This window comes from Castor canadensis, chromosome X, assembly GCF_047511655.1.
Source record: "Castor canadensis chromosome X, mCasCan1.hap1v2, whole genome shotgun sequence".
NCBI classification, from domain to species: Eukaryota; Metazoa; Chordata; class Mammalia; order Rodentia; family Castoridae; genus Castor; species Castor canadensis.
This window is the reverse complement of record NC_133405.1, coordinates 128,398,089-128,420,317: the sequence shown is the minus strand read 5'-3', so window position 1 is coordinate 128,420,317 and position 22,229 is coordinate 128,398,089. Positions and strand designations below refer to the sequence as shown.

General features: G+C 39.8%; 1 protein-coding gene across 15 annotated transcripts in view; it reads left to right on the top strand.

The window, feature by feature from the left end:
• Positions 1-22,229, top strand: part of Reps2 (RALBP1 associated Eps domain containing 2) — a 221,936-nt gene that overhangs the window by 94,654 nt on the left and 105,053 nt on the right. For all 15 annotated transcript variants that reach the window (XM_074063411.1, XM_074063408.1, XM_074063409.1 and 12 more), the window contains one exon: positions 771-868. In XM_074063411.1, the coding sequence (XP_073919512.1) occupies positions 771-868 (98 nt within the window). The remainder of the gene's footprint in view (positions 1-770; positions 869-22,229) is intronic.

Here is a 22,229-nt window from a genome sequence, read left to right as displayed (position 1 = left end):
ATTCCCTTTACTTCCCCCCCCCATAAGTGAATGTAAACTTTCTTTGAATATAGCATGAAATTAGTAAGTGACTACTGCCACCTGAATTTGCTGGTTCATGAGTGATTGAGCTTTCAGTAAGAATATCCCATGGGCAGTTTTGATCCCAAAAGAAGAATGAAGCTAAAGGAACTCAAAATCATCCCATAGCCCCCCAGTCACAACGTGGCCAGTTCATAGATAGAGTTTATAAGGCTGGAGTTGCTGGTTATTCAAGTAAGGCTTTTAATTCTGATCTGCAGTCAGTATTCATTATAGCTGTAGTCACATCCTTAAAACCACAAATGAACACAAAAAGCCTGGGGAGCCCAACTAACACACTAGTGATCTTCATCACTGTAGAGCTTGGTCCAAGATACCACAGGAAACAGTAGTAGAATTGGAATACTTTTAACATGGTACTTTCCTAGCTTCTCTCTCTCTCTCTCTCTCTCTCTCTCCCTTGTAATTGAGGTTTTCACTGTATTCCTGATACTGTATTCCTGATCTTAACCTGATGAAAATATTTTTCTGCTTTACCATGAATTAGTTGGATGCCTTTAGATTGGTTAGTGAAATTGTGTCCAAGAGGATCAGGGTTTGTCCATCCTAGGTGGCCCTATAAGCATATACTCTTAATTCCTTTGCTAATTAGTCTCTGAAAAGAAGATGCTGAATAAGTCTGAGTCTGAAGTCATAATTTTGGGGTGAAACCTTTGCATCCATGCTAACTTTCTCTCTTGCTGTTTCAGCTCCTTATGAAGCTAGACAGCCCCTTGTCCAGCCTGAGGGATCTTCATCAGGTGGTCCAGGAGCCAAACCCCTTCGGCATCAGGCTTCTCTTATCCGGGTAAGTGATGATGTGGGGCTGTGCCAATGAAGAGTAGAGACAAGATTTGGACTTTGAGGACATGGATCCCTGATGGGCTCTCTTTTTCATTGCAGGGAGGATATAAAACTACATCCTCATACAAACATTGCATTTCTTGTTCTGTTGCTTGTCTATTTTTCCTAAATCTCTTCTGTGTTTGTTTCTACCCTTTTCAGTCTCTGAAATAAATCAGAGCTGGTTCTTGATCTTTATTTATCTAATGTGTCCTTCCAGCTTCATCTACCTAATCAGTAGACATTTTTCAGCCTTTTTTTTGTGGTACTGGAGCTTTAACTCAGGGCCTTCACCTTGAGCCACTCCACCAACCCTTTTTTGTGTTGGGTATTTTTGAGATAGGGTCTCTTGAACTATTTGCCTGGGCTGGCTTTGAACCACAATCCTTCTGAACTCTGCCTCCTGTGTAGCTAGGATTACAGGCGTGAGCCACCAGTACCCAGCAGCCTGTCTTATCTTTGCCTTATTCTTTATTATTACTCATTTAATGCATAATTACCTGCTTTCCATTTGTTTTGTGCCTCCAATTATGTGGTAAGCCTTTGAAAGGCATCAGTAGTTCTACATTCTCTTTCAGTGTCCAAGACAATGCTATTTGGGTAACAGTTATTTTACAAGTGGCAGCAACTACTGTTTCTTATATGTAATAGATATAAAAACAATACTATGGCATAAGCACAGGTGATACCTGAGTTTCTCCTTAGACAACCTCAGCTTTCCTTTCTTCAGTGTTTTTCTCTGGCTAAAGAGCTCTTATATATATATTTTTTCTGTCTATAGCCATCGTCTTATATAATATATGTGAATTTTGTTGTGGGGAATCATATTATCAAAGAAAGGTGTGTGTGTGTGTGTGTGTGTGTGTGTATTTGTGTTTGCAGGGGAGAAACTACCAAAAACTGTTCATTGTTCAATACTAAAGACAAAAGGAAGTGGGGTGGTGGCTTGTATAACATTTCAATTGTATAATTCAGGAAGAAGGATAATTTATGCATAGGCGGGTCTACTCAAAATAGAAGAGTAGGGTCAGACACTCCCATAAAAAAGTGGGCTGCCAGTTTGGAACAGAATAAACAAAGGTCTGAGGAAGATCCTGAAGTTCACTGAATACCTTCTGGAGATGGAACACTGTGTTAGACGTGGAGCAGAACTTAATCTTCTAAGGTGTGCTCTATGTATAAAGAACGTTCTTTTTTTTGGTGGTACTGGGGTTTGAACTCAGGGCTTCACGCTTGATAGACAGGCGCTCTACCACCTGAGCCACTCCACCAGCCCCAGAGAACTTTCTTAAAGATAGTATTTCAGCCATATACGATGGATTTGTATTTAATGCTTCCTATAACCATAAGCTTTAGGTACTGCTAGCTCTGTTAGTATAGGTGAGTTGACTGGCTAAGAGAGGTCAAGCAACTAGTCTAAGGTTTCATTCATAATAAGTAAGCAGCAGAACCTGATTTTGAGTCCAGTGTCAAAACCTGCATTTTTGAGCTGGTGGAGTGGCTCAAATGGTAGAGTGCCTAGCAAGCTTAAAGTCCTGAGTTCCAACCCCAGTACAGAAGACCCTTTGTATCCATGGGTCTGTGGTTCCAAGGAGACCACCATTGAGGAAAAACTGCAAACGCTCAGGATGCATAGAGTTCAGCACTGTACCGTGGATGCTTGCTTCATTTTTGCCATAATGCTGCCCAACTTCTGCTAAAGACATGTCATGTTTCATTAGGTCTCAAATTCTCACTTTATCACTTCAGTTAAGCAGTTCACTTTTACCTTGTTTTTGGTGCACCATTTGCTTTTTGGGAGATATATTTTCACAAAATGGAAACACTCAATAGATCACACAATAATTTAAGCACAACTGATGATAATGAGGGACTGACTGAGAGCTTCTCTGCATCACCTGAGCTTCAGAATGTGTGTGTGGGAATTAACAATTTTTTTTTGCAGCACTGGGGTTTGAACTCAGTTTGCTTGCTAGGCAAATGATCTACTGCTTGAGTCACTCTGCCATCGCCCACCCCCTTTTATGATGAGTCTCATGAACTGTTTGCCTGGGGCTGGCTTCAAACCTTGAGCCTCCTGATTTCTGCCTCCCAAGTAGTTACTGGTACCCAGAAGCAATTTTTGTTTTTGAAATTTCTTTTGATTTTTAACTTATTATTTTTTGACCACATGTGGTCAAAACTGTGTATAGTAAATCCATGAGTAAGGTGGGCTTATTGTACCTCCAAAAACTCCTGTATTATTAATACTTTGCCCAGTTAGAGTCCCATATTACAACAAGGTTAGGTTCTAGAGTTGCTGTAATAAGAATTACTACTTTTTTCTCAGCACTGGGGATGGAACCCATAGCCTTGCACCTGTATCACTGAACTGTATCCTCAGCCCAAAAGTATTCTTGAAAATCCCTTATGGGTACCACATTGAAGAATCAAGATGCTATTTTCTCCTAAGGCCAACACAGCTCAATTTTATTCCCAGTTTGGAAAAGGCAGTTGTTTCTTCCGCTGAGCCCCAGATGTAGTAGTTGGCTGCATTAGAGATCCTTTAATACAAAAATATGTGCCTTTAGGCACCAGAATCATACCCATTGTGGAGGCATGTTTACATTAGAGAAGGCATTAGAAGGACTGGGATTCTTCCAAAACTCTCCAGGGAATAGGTATGCAGGTTCCTGTAGAGTATGTTCTGTTTCTGCAGAGACCAAATACTGAATGGGTTGGGTGATGGTCAAACAGTGAATCCTGGGCTTTGCAGTGGTACGATGGGGGCTTGCTGAACCTTTTCTACTGAGCCCCCTGGAAGTAATGGGCATGATCATTCACTTGGATTGGTGCCTTGTGACTTCTTTTCTAATCTGTAGGTCCTCTTTTCTGCTGACAAACATGAGTCCTTTACTCAACTAATACTTAGTGAACACCCTGTACCTGCCAGGTAGTGTGTTGAGGATACAAAAATGAAGTAGCTTCTTGCCCTTATGGAGTTTTCAGGCTATTGGAGGAGATGGCTCCAAGCCAACATAAGAAAATATATAATTATTATATGTGATGTGAGTGGAAATTAATAGTGCATGTTGAAGATGAAAAATGAGGTTGGAGTATGACCTAGCCTGGACAGGCAGGGGCTGATCAAGGAAGACTTCCTGGGGAAGAGAAGTAAAATTTGAGTTGAAATGGGACGGATACAGAGGTGTTAACCAGGTGAGGGTGTGGCGATGGGGGCGGGGCAGACAAGAAGGTAGACAGAATTGCATATACAAAGACTTTGTTGGTGTGCTTAGTATTTTATATACATTAACTTTCTCAGTTCTTAGAACTATTTATCTTCTGAGGTAACACATATCTCATTTCTCAGATGACGAAACCTGAGGTTTAAATACCTTAGGTAGTTTGCCCAAGGTCATAGCTAGGAAGTGGTGGGGCTGGAGTTCAAACACTGGACACCATTCTCCAGTTGCTGGCTCAGGAACCAGATGGATGATGATGTCATCTGTTGAGTTAGGAAGCACTGGATGAAAAACTGGTGCTAGGAAAATCTGGTATAGTAAATTCAGTGTTGGATGTCGAGGACTGAGTTTTTGAATGGGTTCTATGAGTCTAGAGTTCTGGGGAGAGCTGAGGCTAGACATAGGTATTTGGCAGCAGTTGGCCATCAGAAAATCTCATGACAGAGTAAGAAAAGGCCAGACGGGTTTGACCTGGTCCAGCTTAACTCTGTGACCTGGGGTAAGTCCTTCTCTTTTTCTGTAGCATTAATGACTGGGAATGGAGGTAACAGTCCATTGTAACAATCTGCCACGGTCTGATTCTCTTAATGTTTGCTTGGTTCAGTAGAAGTTCTCCCACCTCCTGTTTGAAGCATGGCCTTCTGTTCAAGATAAGAGCAGGACAGCAGTCTGGTTTTCATGGTTCATGGATTTTTCTCTCTTCAGTTCCTTCTTTAGGTCTGTCACGTTGGTTTGGCTGGACTCCATGTTCCAGAAAGCAAAATGCCAACTTGAATTAGGTGTGGAGATGAAGGGATTTGAAGGGAAGGTTCTTGGTGATAGGGGGCCAGTGTTTATCAGGCATGGTGCTAGGCTAGCTGGGGTGACTAATACCTCTCGTGTCATTTTGTTCCTGTGCTAGTGGCAATCTGCTCTCTCTTCTAGCTTTGTTGTGGCCTTGTGTTCAAACCCTTCCTGCCCAATTAGAAGGGGGCTTCGTTTCTGAGTCCTGGGAGAGCTTTAGGGACTCCTGACTAGTCTTGTTACAGCTCATGGACTTGACTTAGTATTTTAGGGGCGCTCATGCCAAATTTAGTGTCCAAACATTGAATTGACTGGCCTTTTTGCTTAATATTTTAGGAATTTCACTGTTACTTATTTAGGTGTTGGATTGTTTTCTCTCTGAAATTTCAGGTACTAAGCACACTCTGTTGGTGGATAGTTGATACTGGTTTGTAAAGAAATTGTAAGTCTTCTTTCCTGTTTCATCTGGTATCAGGTGTTTAGAGGTCATACTGTGGTTTACTTTTCTGACAAGTTATCCTAAATACCTGGACTATGTAGTCATTTGTAATTTTGCTGGCATAGGATTTAGAACTACACCTTTAATCCCACTCTACTCCACAGTCTCTATTTTTGTTAGGGTTGCCAGAAACTTCCTTGTGTTAAGTCCTTTTTGTATTTGACTTATTGGCAGCTTTTGGCACTGACCTCCTTTTTGAAATGTTCTCATTGTTTCTTGTCTATGATGTCATACTCTCTTGGTATTCCTCCTATTTCTGTGGCTTCCTCTTCCTAATTTTCTTTTCAATCCTCCTTCCTCTGCCTCCTCCTAACATGTTAATAACCCCTGGGATCACTTCTTACTTTATTTGTTCTTTAGCTACATAGAGTCTGATGACTGTGTTTTTCCATCTGCCAGACATCCTCCCTCCCTCCCTGCCTCCCTTCTTCCCTTGTTCGAGGTACTGGAGATTAAACTGAGGGCTTTCACTTGAGCCACACCTCTAAGCCCTTTTGTTTCTGTTTTGTCTTTGAAATAGGATCTCACTCACTTTTCCTGAGTTGACCTTGAACTTTGATTCTCCTGCCTCCACCTCCTGAGTAGCTGAGATTATAGACATGTGCTCTCATACCTGATTCCACTGTCACTTTCAGCTGACATATCTTCCCCACAAAACCAGCTCTCACCCTTCCTCTTGTAACTCCTTCACCCACCAGCACAGGCTGGAATTGTCTTTGACTAATGGGTATCCCTAATACCCATTCAATTAACAAGTCCTGATCTCATTTCACATTCCAAATGACTCTCTCGTCTGTCCATCCTACTGTGCTTCTTTGTTCAGGCCATTATCTTTTGCCACTGAATCTTTCTTCTTGCCTCTGTACTTGCCCTTTTCCATCCATTATTCTCATCGAAGACAAAAATGATGTTGAAAATACAAATGGACACATGATTTAAACATTACACAATGTATGCATGTATGGAAGCATTGCATATTACCCTATAACAATTTTTATGTTTTCAGGTATTAGTTAAAAAATAAATTTAATTACCCCCCCCACCCCAAATCTGCTCCTCTTACTGACTTTGATTGAATCTGTCCCTCTGTGCCCATCTGTATCTGTATCATCCATATTTTTGGGCCCTTGTGTTTGGTCCCTGCTGACATCTTCAGCCACACTTTGGCCATGAAGAGCTCCCATATGGTTAGTGCTCTATGTAGGAAGGGAGTACTTACCTTTACTGTTACCGTTTGCCCTACTGTTTCCTTCTTTGTTCTCTCTTTTGTGTCAGTATTTTTTCCCTACTGATAATGTGAAGCATGAGAGTTTTCTAGTATTTTCATTCTTTTCTCTTTCTCTTTTTTGGCAGTACTGGGGTTTGAACTCAGGGCCTCACGCTTGCTAGGCAGGTGCTCTATCACTTGAGCCACTCTGCCAGCCAAATGAACCATTTTTAAAGAATGAATGAGTTGGCAGAGTGGCTCAAGTGGTAGAGCGCCTGCCTAGCAAGCGTGAGGCCCTAAGCTCAAACCCCAGTACTGCCCAAAACAAAACAAAACAAAACAAAACCTAATTTTAAACCAGGCGCTGAGGACTTACACCTGTAATCCTAGCTACAGGCAGAGATCAGGAGGATTGCAGTTTGAAGACAGCCCGGCAAATAGTTTGCGAGATCCTATCTTGAAAAAACCCTTCACAAAAAAGGGCTGGTGGAGTGGCTCAAGGTGTAGGCCCTGAGTTCAACCCCCGCCCCCAAAATGGTTCCTTTGCTCATTTACCCATGAATAGGTGTCTGATCATCATTGATTTCTCCTCTCAGAGGCAACCAGGGTTTTTATATTGTTTCTAGTGCATGTTATGCAGATATAAAGATAAACATACATACATAAATGAATTTTTTTACATGACTTTAGGGAAGCACTTTGGCAAATGAATATCCTTCCAGACTAGAAAGCAATTATTTTTTATTTTGAACCAAAACACCCTCACTTTTTGAACCTAAACATACATGCTATGAAGTCTTTTCTTTCTGAAGGGATGAATGTAACCATTTTCTAGAGCATGTTCTCAAGAGTCATTACTCCCCTTAATTCCTAGAGAAAGAACAACAAACTGAATTTAGACACCTGTATCATCCTATCATTCCACTTGAGGGTTTTGACGATATTTTGGGTGCAAATTTTCTAATGAACAGGCAGGGAAAGAAGTGTTAGATATTGCTAGCTAGCACCATATTCAATGTAAAAGTCTGTAGCTTGAAAAATACTTATTTAACTTAGTTGTCTCCTTTTTTCTCTCAGCCTCACTCAGTCCCAATTTCTTGCTATGCTTCCTCCCCTGGGCTTAGCTTGTGGTACTGAGGGTCAGCAAATTCTCTCTGCTCCTTGGATCCTTTTGGAATGGTTCTCAAGTGAAAAAGCAAGTGTGTAAAGGATGACAAAAGAAACAAATAATGTAGGAGTCTCTGTTGGAATGCTTTTGGCATGTCAGAATAGAATTGCTTGTCAAAAGAGAATTGCTAGTCACCACAAGTAGATTGTTGTAAGAGTTTTAATGGGAATAAAGGGAAATAATCTTTCTCAGAGGCTGACATTGCACTGAAAGAACTTTTTGTGCTATGAAAGATATTTTGTGAATAGATTTGACTAGGATGCTGGCAGGATAAGGAAAGCAAAGAATAGAGAATGACTGAAAGATAAGGATGGTGCAAGTCAGGAACGTTGGAGTTGGGTCCTAAGAGAGTTGGTGCCCTGAGTTGAGAAGAAGGGTGAGAGCAAGTGGGGCACACTAGATACTGTGTTAGCTGCTCTGATGTTCTTACCTAATATTTACCCAGGAAAGTGGCCCACAGAGCAGCTTGGGCCTATCAGGGCTCTTTTATGGTTCAGGAACTCTGTATAGAGGCATTGTTTGGCTTGTGTACATCTGCACGTGCATGCATCCTGCTTCAGCAAAATACACAATATCACTTCCACATTTAGTTCTTTTTTTTTTTTTTTGGTGGTACTGAGGCTTAAACTCAGGGCCTACACCTTGAGCCACTCCACCAGTCCTTTTTTGTGAAGGGTGTTTTCGAGATAGGGTCTCTTGAACTATTTGTGTGGGCTGGGTTCGAACCACAATCCTCCTGATCTCTGCCTTCTGAGTAGCTAGGATTACAGGCATGAGCCACCAATGCCCGCCCACATTTAGTTCTTGCACTTTTCATATCAGTCCGACACTCAGGCTGATAAGCCATCTGTACAAATGCATGTGGATTATTAGTGGCTTAAGTTAAACAATCCACATGGTGCAGAATGAACTGCCTCATGATAGTTTTCCTCCTCATGGGGCCACAGGAAAGAACTCTAAGGTTTTGCTTGTTTCAGATTATTCATTGAACAGACAGCACAGATATTTTTTTGGCTGTGTGCTGTGAGATTTCAAATATGCTTGTTCTTCAGAACAATTAAAGATTTTAAAAAACCTATGAAAAATTCAAAAAGGAGGCAGGGTAAAAAGTGCCCTTTCCACTGGCCTACCAGCTGCATAGAGGCAACTAATATGATCTATTTCTTTTGTTTAGTTCTATATGAAACATTTTATATAATTTTATCTATGAATCTTATTCATATACATACATAATTTAGGCAATATATGTAAAATACATAGTTCAACTTTTTACCCATCTGGTAGTGTATTATACATTTACTAAGCACTCAGCATTTTTTCACTTAATAATAAGCTTTAATAACATTTGATAATAGTACACAAAATATTTGTTTATCATTTTGTTTTTTTTAACAAGCACTTCGTATTTTGTTGTGTGCATTTTCCATAAATCATTTAGCCAATCCCTTCTGATTGACAAGTAGGGTTTTTCAACCATAGGATCGTTTCCTAGAAGTGGAAGTATTGTGTGAGACTCTGTACACATTTGTAATTTTTATACTGATTTCCAAATCGGAGCCTGCACCAATTAGTATAGGAAAATGCCTATTTTCTGATATCTTTGAAAATACAATGAGCTAACAAATTTATGGACCTTTGTCAATCTAGTAGGTGAAAACTTCTCTATGTAGTTTAATTGCTGCATCTGTTAGTTGAACTGAAATATCTTAATATTATAGGTCATTTGTAAAGTGTCCTTTACTGTGAATTGCCCTTACCTATGAATTGCTTTTTCATATCCTCTGCCCTTTTTTTCTTCTGGGATATTTGTGTTTTCTCACTGGTTTGCAGTTCCTGAGTCTGAAACCAGAAGTTGGTGTCCCATTTCCTTTGGGCTCATTAGACACTGCAATATGTATGGAAAACAGGTCCTTGAGTGGTCAAGAGGAGGTTGTGAGCACTTGAGGTGATTGAAAGAGGTTAGGGATTCCAGTTTCTTTTTAATTCTGTAGAACCCCAGGCCTGCCTGCAGTGGGAATTTCTCGTTCAGATGATTATGACAGATTATGACAATAAAGTTGAATTACTTAGTTTATTGTTGTAGATTATAGCTAAAAAGTCATTTGTTCTTAAGAGATGGTAAATATCAACCGTGTGTGTGTGTGTGTGTGTGTGTGTGTGTGTGTGTGTTTTGACCTCCCAGCATTGCTTAGACAATTAAGTTCTCTTCCTCTGACTGAAATAGAAGGGAGGAAGGGAGAGAATATGTGTGTGTCTATTTGTATGTAAGAGAAAGAACTGGTTAGATATATTTTATAGGTATGCACGTGCCTTGTTCTTGACTTTAGATGTTGTTTACCAGATTCATTCTCCACTTTATTTCAAACCCTACTGGAGTTTTATAGAATCTCCTAAGGAGTAAAAGTTTCATGTGTCCTCTGCTTCTCTGTATCTACTGTAAGACCCACAAACAGATGGCACTATTACCACAAGATGGCATTATATTTCATAGCACCAAGCCTCCTGTCTACTTATTTCCTTCACCTTTTTATAATTCTTTTTCTGATTTTCTAGCCATTAGTTTTGAGGAAGGAAGCATTCATTGAAACAGTTGAAACATTTATTTTGACTGATAGCAAAGGTTATTTTTCTTAGCTGAAATCTTTTAAAAATCCAGTTTCCTTTTGTATTATGCAGGTGTTTACTCTGTACCCACACTTCTTGAAAGTTAGAAAGGTTATTTGCTTGGTTTCTTTGCTGGTGGGCACATATAACATGAAAGGCAAACATTTTGTGTTATAAGATGAGAATATTAAAGAAGTACTGGCTCACTGAAAGGTAACTCCAAGAATGAGGTACCTGGGATTGAAATTAAAGGATATTTATGGGAACAAGATATTTATTCAGCAAATATTAGTACTGATTGTAGTGTTGCCTTAAGATTTTGCAAAATTTATGCTAACAGTGGGGCATGGAAAGGAAAAATGGTAGGCCTTGACTTAGTGGTATTCAGCTGCTTGGTTAGACTACTGATGAACGTAAATGAGTGTATTCTATTTGTGGCGACAGCATTGTTGCCTTTCCCCACGAGGTATGAGGTATTGCCATTAAAATAGTGGTAATAGCTAGGGCTCACATTGATTTGATAGATAGGAGTTCCTCCTATCTCCAATATAGCTGAAAACACCCAGTTGAACTCCTGGTCCTAGGTAGTACTTTGTAAAACTAGAAAGGACAGTGGTGTTTGTTTCTGGATTATTTCGTGGGACCGTTTGTTCTCCGTTATAAACCAGGCTTTCAATATGGAATCCTCCTTTACAACAGTACTATTTTAGCCCTGAGGCCTACTAGTGTTCCACTTGATATCAGGTGAGCAATAGTATCATGCCTCCAGTTGCCTGTCCCAACAATAGCTACTGCTGCCTGAGTGCTTATTTCATCCCGGTGCTATGCTGGCCCCTTTCAGTCCTTCTAAGAGTCTTCCATGGTAGGTATTACATTCTCCATTCACCCATTTTGAATACTTACTAAGTGACTTCTTTAGGTCAGCAAAAATGACAGGGCACACTGAGGACTACAAACTTGCTCTTAGGATACTTGTAGTCAAGTACGGGAGATGGATTCAAATCAAACGATTCCACCTATGCATGTAGTATTGCAAACTTGACAATTTCTGTAAAGACAAAGGAGTACTATGGTAGGATATAACAGAAATCTGACCAAGGGCTAGAAGTGGGTGGAGGCTTCCCAAAAGAAGTGATGCTTGAGCCAAGCTCTAAAGGATGACTAGGACTTCAGCAGGTGAAGCAAGGATGAAGCTTGGAGGTGAGGAGAGGAGTTGTTCATGTAGAGGTAAGAGTCTCAACAAAGGGTATGCATTTGTCAGGGTTCTAAATTGTGGGTATCAGAATCTCCTTTGACTACTTTAAGCAAATAGTGGTTTATAATAGATGTGAATAATCTACTAAATCTTTGAAAGGCCTAGCTCTATAGACCTTGTAGGAATTGTTTCCACAGGCAAGCTAAGCTGCTGAAGAGCTTTGCCTCTGCTACAGTTAGAAAGCTACAGGATTGGGAAACTGCTGCCATGGCTTCAACTCCAGTTCTGTAGCATGTTTGACCTCCACAAGCCAAATGAAGGCTTTGTTCCCTGTCTTTTTCATCATATAACTTGGTTCTGAATCACACTTCAGAAGGCATATTTGTTTAGTGGAAGCCAAGTCCCATCTGGAATTCTAGCAGCAAAAGTGTTTGGGCAGTGTAGTTTTTAGCTAATCAGCCTATACAGTACAGGGAGTTATGCTAAGAGCGAGTGGAATGTATTTTCAGTGAGCCAGTCTGCCACATATAGCATGGATAGACACACTTGAAGAAAGGCTGGCATGGCTAGAGGCTACAATGGTAGGTAAATGAGGTTGGAGATCAAGAGAGGGCCCTATAGACCTTGGGATTGTGTTTAGGTGGAACACTGATGGCTCAGAAGTCAACTTGTTAGTAAGTGACCATCCCGGATTTGAACCCAAATCTGTCTGCCTCCAGAACCTGTGCTTTATTGTCAACTTCAGTCAGTAGCACAATTCTCTAAAGTATTCCTTGTATTCAGCCCGAGTGCTTGGTGCATCTGTTTCCCATCTGATCCAGGCTGCCTTGAGTGTGAAAGGAAGGACATCCTTGAGGAGGGACAGGCAGCCTTGACCTTACCTACAAAGACACGGGTGATTAGAGACCCAAAAAACTCTACTCAGAAGCTTCTAGACATCATCAATAGCTATAGCAAGGTAGCAGGATATAAAATCAACATAGAAAAATCATTAGCATTTCTATACACTAACAATGAGCAAACGGAAAAAGAATGTATGAAAACAATTCCATTTACAATAGCCTCAAACAAAATCAAATACCTAGGTGTAAACCTAACAAAAGATGTGAAAGACCTCTACAAGGAAAACTATACACTTCTGAAGAAAGAGATTGAGGAAGACTATAGAAAGTGGAGAGATCTCCCATGCTCATGGATTGGTAGAATCAACATAGTAAAAATGTCGATACTCCCCAAAGTAATCTACATGTTTAATGCAATTCCCATCAAAATTCCAATGACATTCATTAAAGAGATTGAAAAATCTACTGTGAAATTTATATGGAAACACAAGAGGCCACGAATAGCCAAGGCAATACTCAGTCAAAAGAACAATGCAGGAGGTATCACAATACCTGACTTCAAATTATATTACAAAGCAATAACAATAAAAACAGCATGGTATTGGCACAAAAACAGACATGAAGACCAGTGGAACAGAATAGAGGATCCAGATAGGAAGCCACACAACTATAACCAACTTATCTTTGACAAAGGAGCTAAAAATATACGATGTAGAAATAGCAGCCTCTTCAACAAAAACTGCTGGGAAAACTGGTTAGCAGTCTGCAAAAAACTGAAACTAGATCCATGTATATCACCCTATACCAAGATTAACTCAAAATGGATCAAGGATCTTAATATCAGACCCCAAACTCTTAAGTTGATACAAGAAAGAGTAAGAAATACTCTGGAGTTAGTAGGTATAGGTAAGAACTTTCTCAACGAAACCCCAGCAGCACAGCAACTAAGAGATAGCATAGATAAATGGGACCTCATAAAACTAAAAAGCTTCTGTTCATCAAAAGAAATGGTCTCTAAACTGAAGAGACCACCCACAGAGTGGGAGAAAATATTTGCCAACTATACATCAGACAAAGGACTGATAACCAGAATATACAGGGAACTTAAAAAACTAAATTCTCCCAAAACTAATGAACCAATAAAGAAATGGGCAAGTGAACTAAACAGAACTTTCTCAAAAGAAGAAATTCAAATGGCCAGAAAACACATGAAAAAATGCTCACCATCTCTAGCAATAAAGGAAATGCAAATTAAAACCACGCTAAGATTCCACCTCACCCCTGTTAGAATAGCCATCATCAGCAACACCACCACCAACAGGTGTTGGCGAGGATGCGGGGAAAAAGGAACCCTCTTACACTGTTGGTGGGAATGTAGACTAGTACAGCCACTCTGGAAAACAATTTGGAGGCTACTTAAAAAGCTGGACATCGATCTACCATTTGATCCAGCAATACCACTCTTGGGGATATACCCAAAAGACTATTACTCCAGAGGCACCTGCACATCCATGTTTATTGCGGCACTATTCACAATAGCCAAGTTATGGAAACAGCCAAGATGCCCCAGCACTGACGAATGGATTAAGAAAATGTAGTATCTATACACAATGGAATTTTATGCAGCCATGAAGAAGAACGAAATGTTATCATTCGCTGGTAAATGGATGGAATTGGAGAACATCATTCTGAGTGAGGTTAGCCTGGCTCAAAAAACCAAAAATCGTATGTTCTCCCTCATATGTGGACATTAGATCAAGGGCAAACACAACAAGGGGATTGGACTATGAGCACATGATAAAAGCGAGAGCACACAAGGGAGGGGTGAGGATAGGTAAGACACCTAAAAAACTAGCTAGCATTTGTTGCCCTTAACGCAGAGAAACTAAAGCAGATACCTTAAAGCAACTGAGGCCAATAGGAAAAGGGGAACAGGTACTAGAGAAAAGGTTAGATCAAAAAGAATTAACCTAGAAGGTAACACCCACGCACAGGAAGTCAATGTGAGTCAATGCCCTGTATAGCTATCCTTATCTCAACCAGCAAAACCCCTTGTTCCTTCCTATTATTGCTTATACTCTCTCTACAACAAAATTAGAAATAAGGGCAAAATAGTTTCTGCTGGGTATTGAGGGGGGGAGAGGGAGGGGGCGGAGTGGGTGGTAAGGGAGGGGGTGGGGGCAGTGGGGAGAAATGAACCAAGCCTTGTATGCACATATGAATAATAAAAGAAAAATGAAAAAAAAAAGACAGGGGTGGGAGCATCACTTCATGCTTCTGGAAATCTGTGATCTTATCAAAGTCTCCTCTTACTGTTGACTTCTTTTATCCTGGCTGTCTCCTCTAAGCAAAGAGCAAAATCCTGACAATTGTGAAGGAAAAATGCCCCTCTGGAGCAGTAGACCTTTTCTTCTGATGAAGAATTGGAGCCAGTGGTTACCAAGGAGTATTTCTTCTGTTATTCAGAAGTGTCAGTGTCACATTCCAAAATATCAGTAAAATGAATATCTGTGGTGTAGGCTAGCTACAGGATTCTTTCATGATGTGAAAACATGCAAAAGTTATGTGAGAAATAAGGTACTCTATAATTTCTTAGTCTGCCAGCCAAAATCTGAAACTACATCAGATGATGGGGAGGAGAGTGCAAATGTAACATAGTCACTCATACTTCAAGATGAGATCCTCACTTTGTGCGGGGGTGCACATCTATAATCACAGAACTTGGGAGGATGAGACAGGAGGATTTGAGTTTGAGGCCAGACTGGGCTATGTAGTGGGACACTTTCTCAAAACAAATAAACATGACTACCACATCAATAGAAAACCAAGACCTTCAATCTATAAAATTGCTACAGTGATTTAGGCATTGCAATAAGGATCTTTCTGGAAAGAAAGCAATTCAATATTACAGGATGAATGGATAGATAAAGATAACCATTGAGCTTTATGATCAAGAGTAGGTGTTCTGAACTGGGCACTGGTGGCTGACACCTGTAATCCTAGCTACTTGGGAGGCTGAGATTGGGAGGATCAAGGTTTGAGGCTAGCCTGCAAAATATCCAGAGTAAAATGGACAGGAGTTGTGGCTCAAGTGGCAGAGTGCCTGCTTCATAAGGGCAAAGCTCTGAGTTCAAACCCCAGTCCCACCAAAAAAAAAAGAGTAGATATTTTGGGTAGTTCATATTCTGGCTCTTCCATTTACTAGGTGTGTGGTTTGTGTAAATTACTTTCCTTAACCTAATCCTCAGTTTCCTGTTCTGCTAATCATGGGACCTACTTGGCAGAGTGGTTGTGAAGATGAAAATAGATCATGTGTATTAGGTACTTACAGTGTCTGCCACTTAGCAAAGCAATGAATACATGTTACCTAATGTTCTTTTATGTCTATGGTGATAGTTTTTAAACTTTAGCTTATTTTAAGAAGCAACTGTGTGTTGCATGTTAGGCTCAGGGAGATTACCCTATGGTTGGGCAATCATCCTTCTAAGCTGGTGAAATTAGATCCCTAAATTAGTTTGATATGCAGTTAACTGCATTTTTTGGGGTTATTTCCATGATAAGGCTTAAAAGGTTAAAATTTCTCTGTTACTAAAGAAAAAAGCAGAAGTTACTTATTGCAAATTCCTGCAGATTTATAATTTATAATTGTTTCTAAATAAAAAGTGAAAAAAGGATTTGCAAGAAAACCATTTTCTAACTTCATGGATAAATTGAAGGGGGCCTAGCCTTTTTTAATGTCAGGTGACATTGATAAATGTATATAAAGTTTAGCATCAGGCGTTATGGGAGAGCTCATATTAACCTTTCTATCTTCAAATGCAGATTAACCATTTTTCCAATCATTTGTTCACTCATTCATCAAATACTTGCTGAGCTTTTCCTAAGTACTAGGTACTTTTTCAGGCACTCTAGATCCAAGGGTAATCAGAATAAACAAATTTTCCTGCCTCATGGATCTTATATTGTAGTAGGGAGTGATGGGAGAAAGAGAGAGAGAGAGAGAGAGAGAGAGAGAGAGAGAGAGAGAGAGAGAGAGAGAGAGAGAGAGAGAGAGAGAGGATAAACACAATTTATTTTGCAGTACTGGGAACCGAACCCAGAGCCTCATGCATACTAGGCAAACGTACAGAATGTTTTAATGTTAAACAAAACAAAATTGCTGAGCTCTGCCTTCTTTTGGTTCCTTCTCTTCAGTCCTCATTTAACTGTTTTCCCAGTTTCATCCTAGCCCTCTTTTCCTTTTGACCCTGTATGTCTTCCCTTGGAATCTCCTTCAGACCCATATTTACTATACATAAGAACACTGATGTATATGGTCAACATTCTGATCCTATAGGTAGTCTGAAAAGACAATCAAATTATAATAGGAAGGTCATGTGGGCTAAGAATGGTCTAATGTCGTTAGGCAGTCAAATGACAAAGCTGATGGCCTGAGGCTTTCATCTCCAGTGTGGGACTGGCTGTGCCACTGGGATAGGGGCAGATCTTGCTTTCTTTTGGCCTTGCTTGAAGGATGGATTAGTTGTGAGAATAGTGGTCTGAAAGTTTTACTCCACATTAGTAGCATATTTGTTACAGTAGATACATTTCTCACTCATATGGTGCTTCAGATACTGGAGCTCCTTCTGTCCTATGACTCTCTTATCAGCCAATCCTCCATTCAATGGGCAGATAGGGTCAAGTGTAGAAGAGTGCCACAAGGCCCTAGTCCTGCCCAGGAGTGGTGCTGGTCACTGGTGCTCACATTGCAATGATTATGACTCAGTCAGATGGCTGCATCTACTGCAAGGGAGGCTGGACAATGGTGTTTCTGGCTGGGTAGTCACTTAATGATCCTTTGCACTTGCCACAATAGGAGGTGAATTGCTGGAGGATGCCCACCATAATCCTGCATATCAGCACTATCTTCATTTGCCTCCTTTCCTCCTTTTTTCTCAGCCCCACAACTGATCTTTTCTGTAACTTGAATGTGATTATTTGATTGCCTGTTTCTTTTTTTTAAATTCAGGGCCCTCTTGCTAGGCTGGTGCTCTACCACTTGAGCTATGTCCTCAGCTGTTTTTTGTTTTAGTTATTTTTCAGATAAGATTGTTCATTTTTGCCTGGGGTCAGCCTCAGACAGTGATTTTAGTAGCTGGGATTACAGATGTGCACCATTGTGCCTGGCTTAATTGTCCTGTTTCTTTAGGCAAGGTAATATTCACTTGGGCTACAAAGTAGTCTCATTAGCCTATTAGCTGTTCTTTCTCTTTAGAGCAATTGAGTCATCTGACATCTTTGCTTATGAGATTATGTGTTGACTAGTGATTGTGCGGTTGTAATTTAATTTCTAAAATAGTCTGGCAATCTACTACAGATGAATGGATTAAGAAAATGTGGTGTTTATACACAATGGAATTCTACTCAGCCATGAAGAAGAATGAAATCTTATCACTCACAAGTAAATGGATGGAACTGGAAAACATCATTCTGAGCCAGGTTAGCCAGGCTCAGAAGGCCAAAAATCGTATGTTCTCCCTCATATGCAGACTTTAGATCTAGGGCAAATACAGCAAGGTGATTGGACTTTGGCCACATGATAAGGCGAGAGTACACAAGGAAGGTATGAGGATAGGTAAGAAACTCAAAAAACATGATAGTTTTTGATGTCCTCAATGCAAAGGAACCAATGCAGAAACTTTAAAGCAACAGAGGCCAATAGGAGAAGCGGATCAGGAACTAGAGAAAAGGTCAGTTCGAGAAGAATCAACTTAGAATGTAACACATTTGTACATGGAAGCAATGCTAGGAATCTCCCTGTATAGCTATCCTTATCTCAACTAGCAAAAATGCTTTGTCCTTATTATTGTTCATACTCTCTCTTCAACAAAGTTAGACAAAAGGGCAGAACAGTTTCTGCCTGGAAGCAAGGGGGTAGGGGGCAGAGGGAAGGGGGGGGGAAGGAAAGGGATGGGGGATGGGGGGGGAGAAATAACCCAAACATTGTATGCACATATGAATAAATGAAAAAAAAAAAGAAAACCAAAGTCAAAAAAAAATTCTGGCAAGGAAGGTGGCCCTGCATATTCACCATGGACTTTTATGAGCTTTTCCTCCTGTAGATGACTTTTTTCTTTTTTTGTGGTGGTGCTGGGGGTTGAACTCAGGACCTTGCTAGGCAGATGCTCTACCCCTTGAATCACACCCGCAGCCTGGCTTGGTTTTACTGTAGCACTGAAAGGACTGTTACAAGATCATTATATGTGAAATGGCAGGACTCAAAGGTGGCATTATTTACAGGTTGCCTCCAGAGTGGAATTGTATTCTAAGATAGAGTTGTTCTAGGGTTGAAACAGTATGCGTACACTTTTACATTCTTCCTTGCAATTCCTTTTTACAATACTTTCTTACAATTCATATTATTCAACTTTGTATGATTTTTTTAAGATACTTTGAGGGCAAATGTCACCTTTTGGGATTTTATTAATAGTATACTTTTTAATGAGTCTTTTGAAGTCTCTCTCATTATAAACAGTCTGTTTTCTCCAGAGATAATAACTTGCAGTGCCAAATAATTGTGTTTCACTTGAAACAAAACCAAGGAGTTGAATGTTTTAAGTATAAGCAAATCCAAGTCTCCTGTGTCTAGAGAAACTATAATGAACCATATGTATGTGACTTAAGCAGACAGATGTGGAAAATTTCTTTCTCTCTTATTTTTTTTTCTTAAAAACACTGGCAGAGCTCAAAATTGGCAACAAGTAGCAAATGTCTCTGCCCAACCAGCCAACAAAACCACTAGCACTGGAGTTGAATTTGGGAGGCCTCTTAGAGATGTTCTAAAGTAGAGCTTTTCCTGGTTCTGGCTTCTACTTGGATGACTGAGGCTCCATAGAGCATTCACCCCCATTTCTCCATGCCATCATTCTTTGCAATTAGCCATTCTCTCTTAGGTGACCAACTTTATCCAAACAGTTGTGTTGATTGTTGTGGCCAATTTTGGAATTGGTTCAGAGGAGATGGTTCCATGCGTCTGGTCCTGTAGTGACATGCCCCCTAGCTGCTGACAATTGTCAGCTGAATTGTCTTGTCAGTGTTGGGATGGGCCTTACCCTGATGGTGACTATGTGGATTTTTTTTTTTCTTTCTTATGGCTCTCCTAGCCCTCCTTACCTGTGGGCCACATTTATCTCTGCTGAGTTTCTGATATGGCTGTAACAGGTCTTCCTGCTCTATTCTCTTCACTGAATTGATTTTTTTTTTTGGTGGAACTGGGGTTTGAATTCAGGGCTTCTCGCTTGCAAAGCAGGTGCTCTACCACTTGAGCCATACTTCTAGTCCATTTTGGTCTGCTTATTTTGCAGATGAGGGGTTTCCACAAACTTTTAAAGCTCATGCTGGCTTCTAACTGTGATCCTTCCCATTTCAGCCTCTCAAGTAGGTAGGAATATAGGAATGAGTCATCGGTGCCTGGCTAAAGTGATCTTTTTATAACTTGAATCTGATTATTTGATTGCCTGTTTAATACTTATCTGTGCTTCCCTATTGGCTTCTAGATACAATCTAAGTCCATTAACTATGGCCCCTGCTTTCTCTCTGGACCATATTAAGGCAACTCCACTAATATCCATGCTGCACTGTCAGCCTATTCTGTCTATATGTAGCCCAAGAGAGCTGCTTTCAGAGATGGCCATTTTATCTGCAAGGGCCATTCCTTTCACTTGCCTTGCCCTGCATGTCCTATGGCATTTTTCTCAAACTTGAGGATGCTTTGAATCATCTAGATGGCTTGTTAAATCACAGAATCCCAGGCCCCACTCTCAGGATTCCTGATTCACTAGGGAGCTGGGGTTTGGAATTTGGTGTGAGCATTTGGGAAAGTTGTGCAGTCCATCAAGTGCTCAGACTGACTTTTAATCTTCCTTTTTTTCTTTCTTTATATTGTTTGCTTATTATTAGAATAAGGGATCTCTGAAAATACAGACAGATGCAACCCAGTTAAAAACTACTAATAATTGGTTCTGTTTTATTTTTATTTTTTTTGGTAGCACTAGGATTTACTCAGGGCCTCATGCTTGCTAGGCAGGCGCTCTTACCACTTGAGCTACTGCACCAACCCTGAAAATTGGTTCTATGCATGCCCAGATATATCCCAGTCACAGGGTAATTTTGACTTAAGGGTAATAATGAATTTAATTTGGGGGCTAAGTGTATATAAGGTTTCAGGACCTCACAGTGAATAGGTTTATTAGGCTGATGGACACGTGTATTTTCATTCACTCATTCATTCATTCATTCTCTCTCTGTTTCTCCCTCCCCCCTCCCTACCTCTCTTGTTGATGTGGAAAACAGAAGGAACTTCAGTAAAATTTTTAGTCTTATTAAAAAATTAAAGTAATCCACTTAGGCATGAATTAAGGCAAGTAAGATCTATAGAATGACATAAAGATTTAGGAAACAATTTATTTTGTTAATGGGTTTAGTATTTAAGATTAGAGTCATTAGGTAAAATAGGCACATGAATTATCAATCTGTTTTAATAATTTTAAGACAGTTGACGTGTTCCCAAAACAGACTGATATGAAGAAATGGATATATCAGTCCATGTTTAGAGAATAATGATGTCCAATAAAAATAAAATACTTTTCTAATATCAACATAAGAACCTCATTCCACCTTAGCTTGAATTAGTAAAATATTAACCTGATAGAAACTTTATGAAATTGATGAGTCGGAGTTATTGTTGATGGATTTTTTCAAATGTCTGATTTTGTCTTTTTCAAAATAAAATTTTCTTACAGATAATATCAGTTATAATACTCTTTTTTTAAATTTTGTTTTTATTGTTGATTGGAGATACAGTGTGACATTTACAAAAGTACTTATAATATATCTTAGTTAAATTTACCCTCCCATCATCCTCCTTTATCCCCCTCCTTCCTTCTTAGAATAGTTTCATCAGGTCTCATTTTTCCACTTTCATACATGAGTACATAATATTTCTACCATATTTACCCTCCTACACCCTTTCCTTATATCCTCCCTTCCCACTGGTACCAGACCCCAGACAGGACCTGTTTTACTTTCCTGTTCTCTGTTTTTGTAAAAAGACATTGTTTGTTTAAGATAGCTATGCAGGGAGTTTCATTGTGACATTTCCATGTATGCATGTATTATATTCCAAATTGGTTCATCCCCTCCATTTTCCCCCTTTCTACCTCAGTCCTCTTCTTATGGCTATTTTAATAGGTTTAAAAATTCTGTGTTCATTCCTGTATAGAAAGTACGTCAACCATATTCACCTTCTTTTCCTCCTTTTACCCTCCCCCTCCTATTGGTACTCTCCCCTTAATGTGACCTGTTTTTCATTCTTGTCCTTCGTTGGTTAGGTGTCTGTTCATTGTCCAGTGCAATTTTTGCCTTGATATTAGACATGTACATGCATTGTACTTAAGTCAGTATAACCCCCCTCTACTGTACTTCCTCACTAATATGTCTGAGAGATGGAGAAAGTTCTGGTAAATAATTCAACAAATTTAAAGTATATGTTTGTTTTGTTCAATGTCTGTCTTTTAACCAAAATATAAACATGTTAAATGTTAACTCATTTGCTTTCAAACAACTCAAACTCATAAGCCTTCAAATAACTGTCATAAGCAAGAACAATTATTCCCATTTTAAAGATTTTAAAATGGTGGCACAGAGTGCTTAAATAACTTTTCTAAGGTCTCTTTAGCTACTCAGTAGCATTACTGGGATCTGAAATCGTGCTCTAGAGTCTGGACTTTTACCATTATGTTGCTCCTTCCTCAACATAATAAAGTA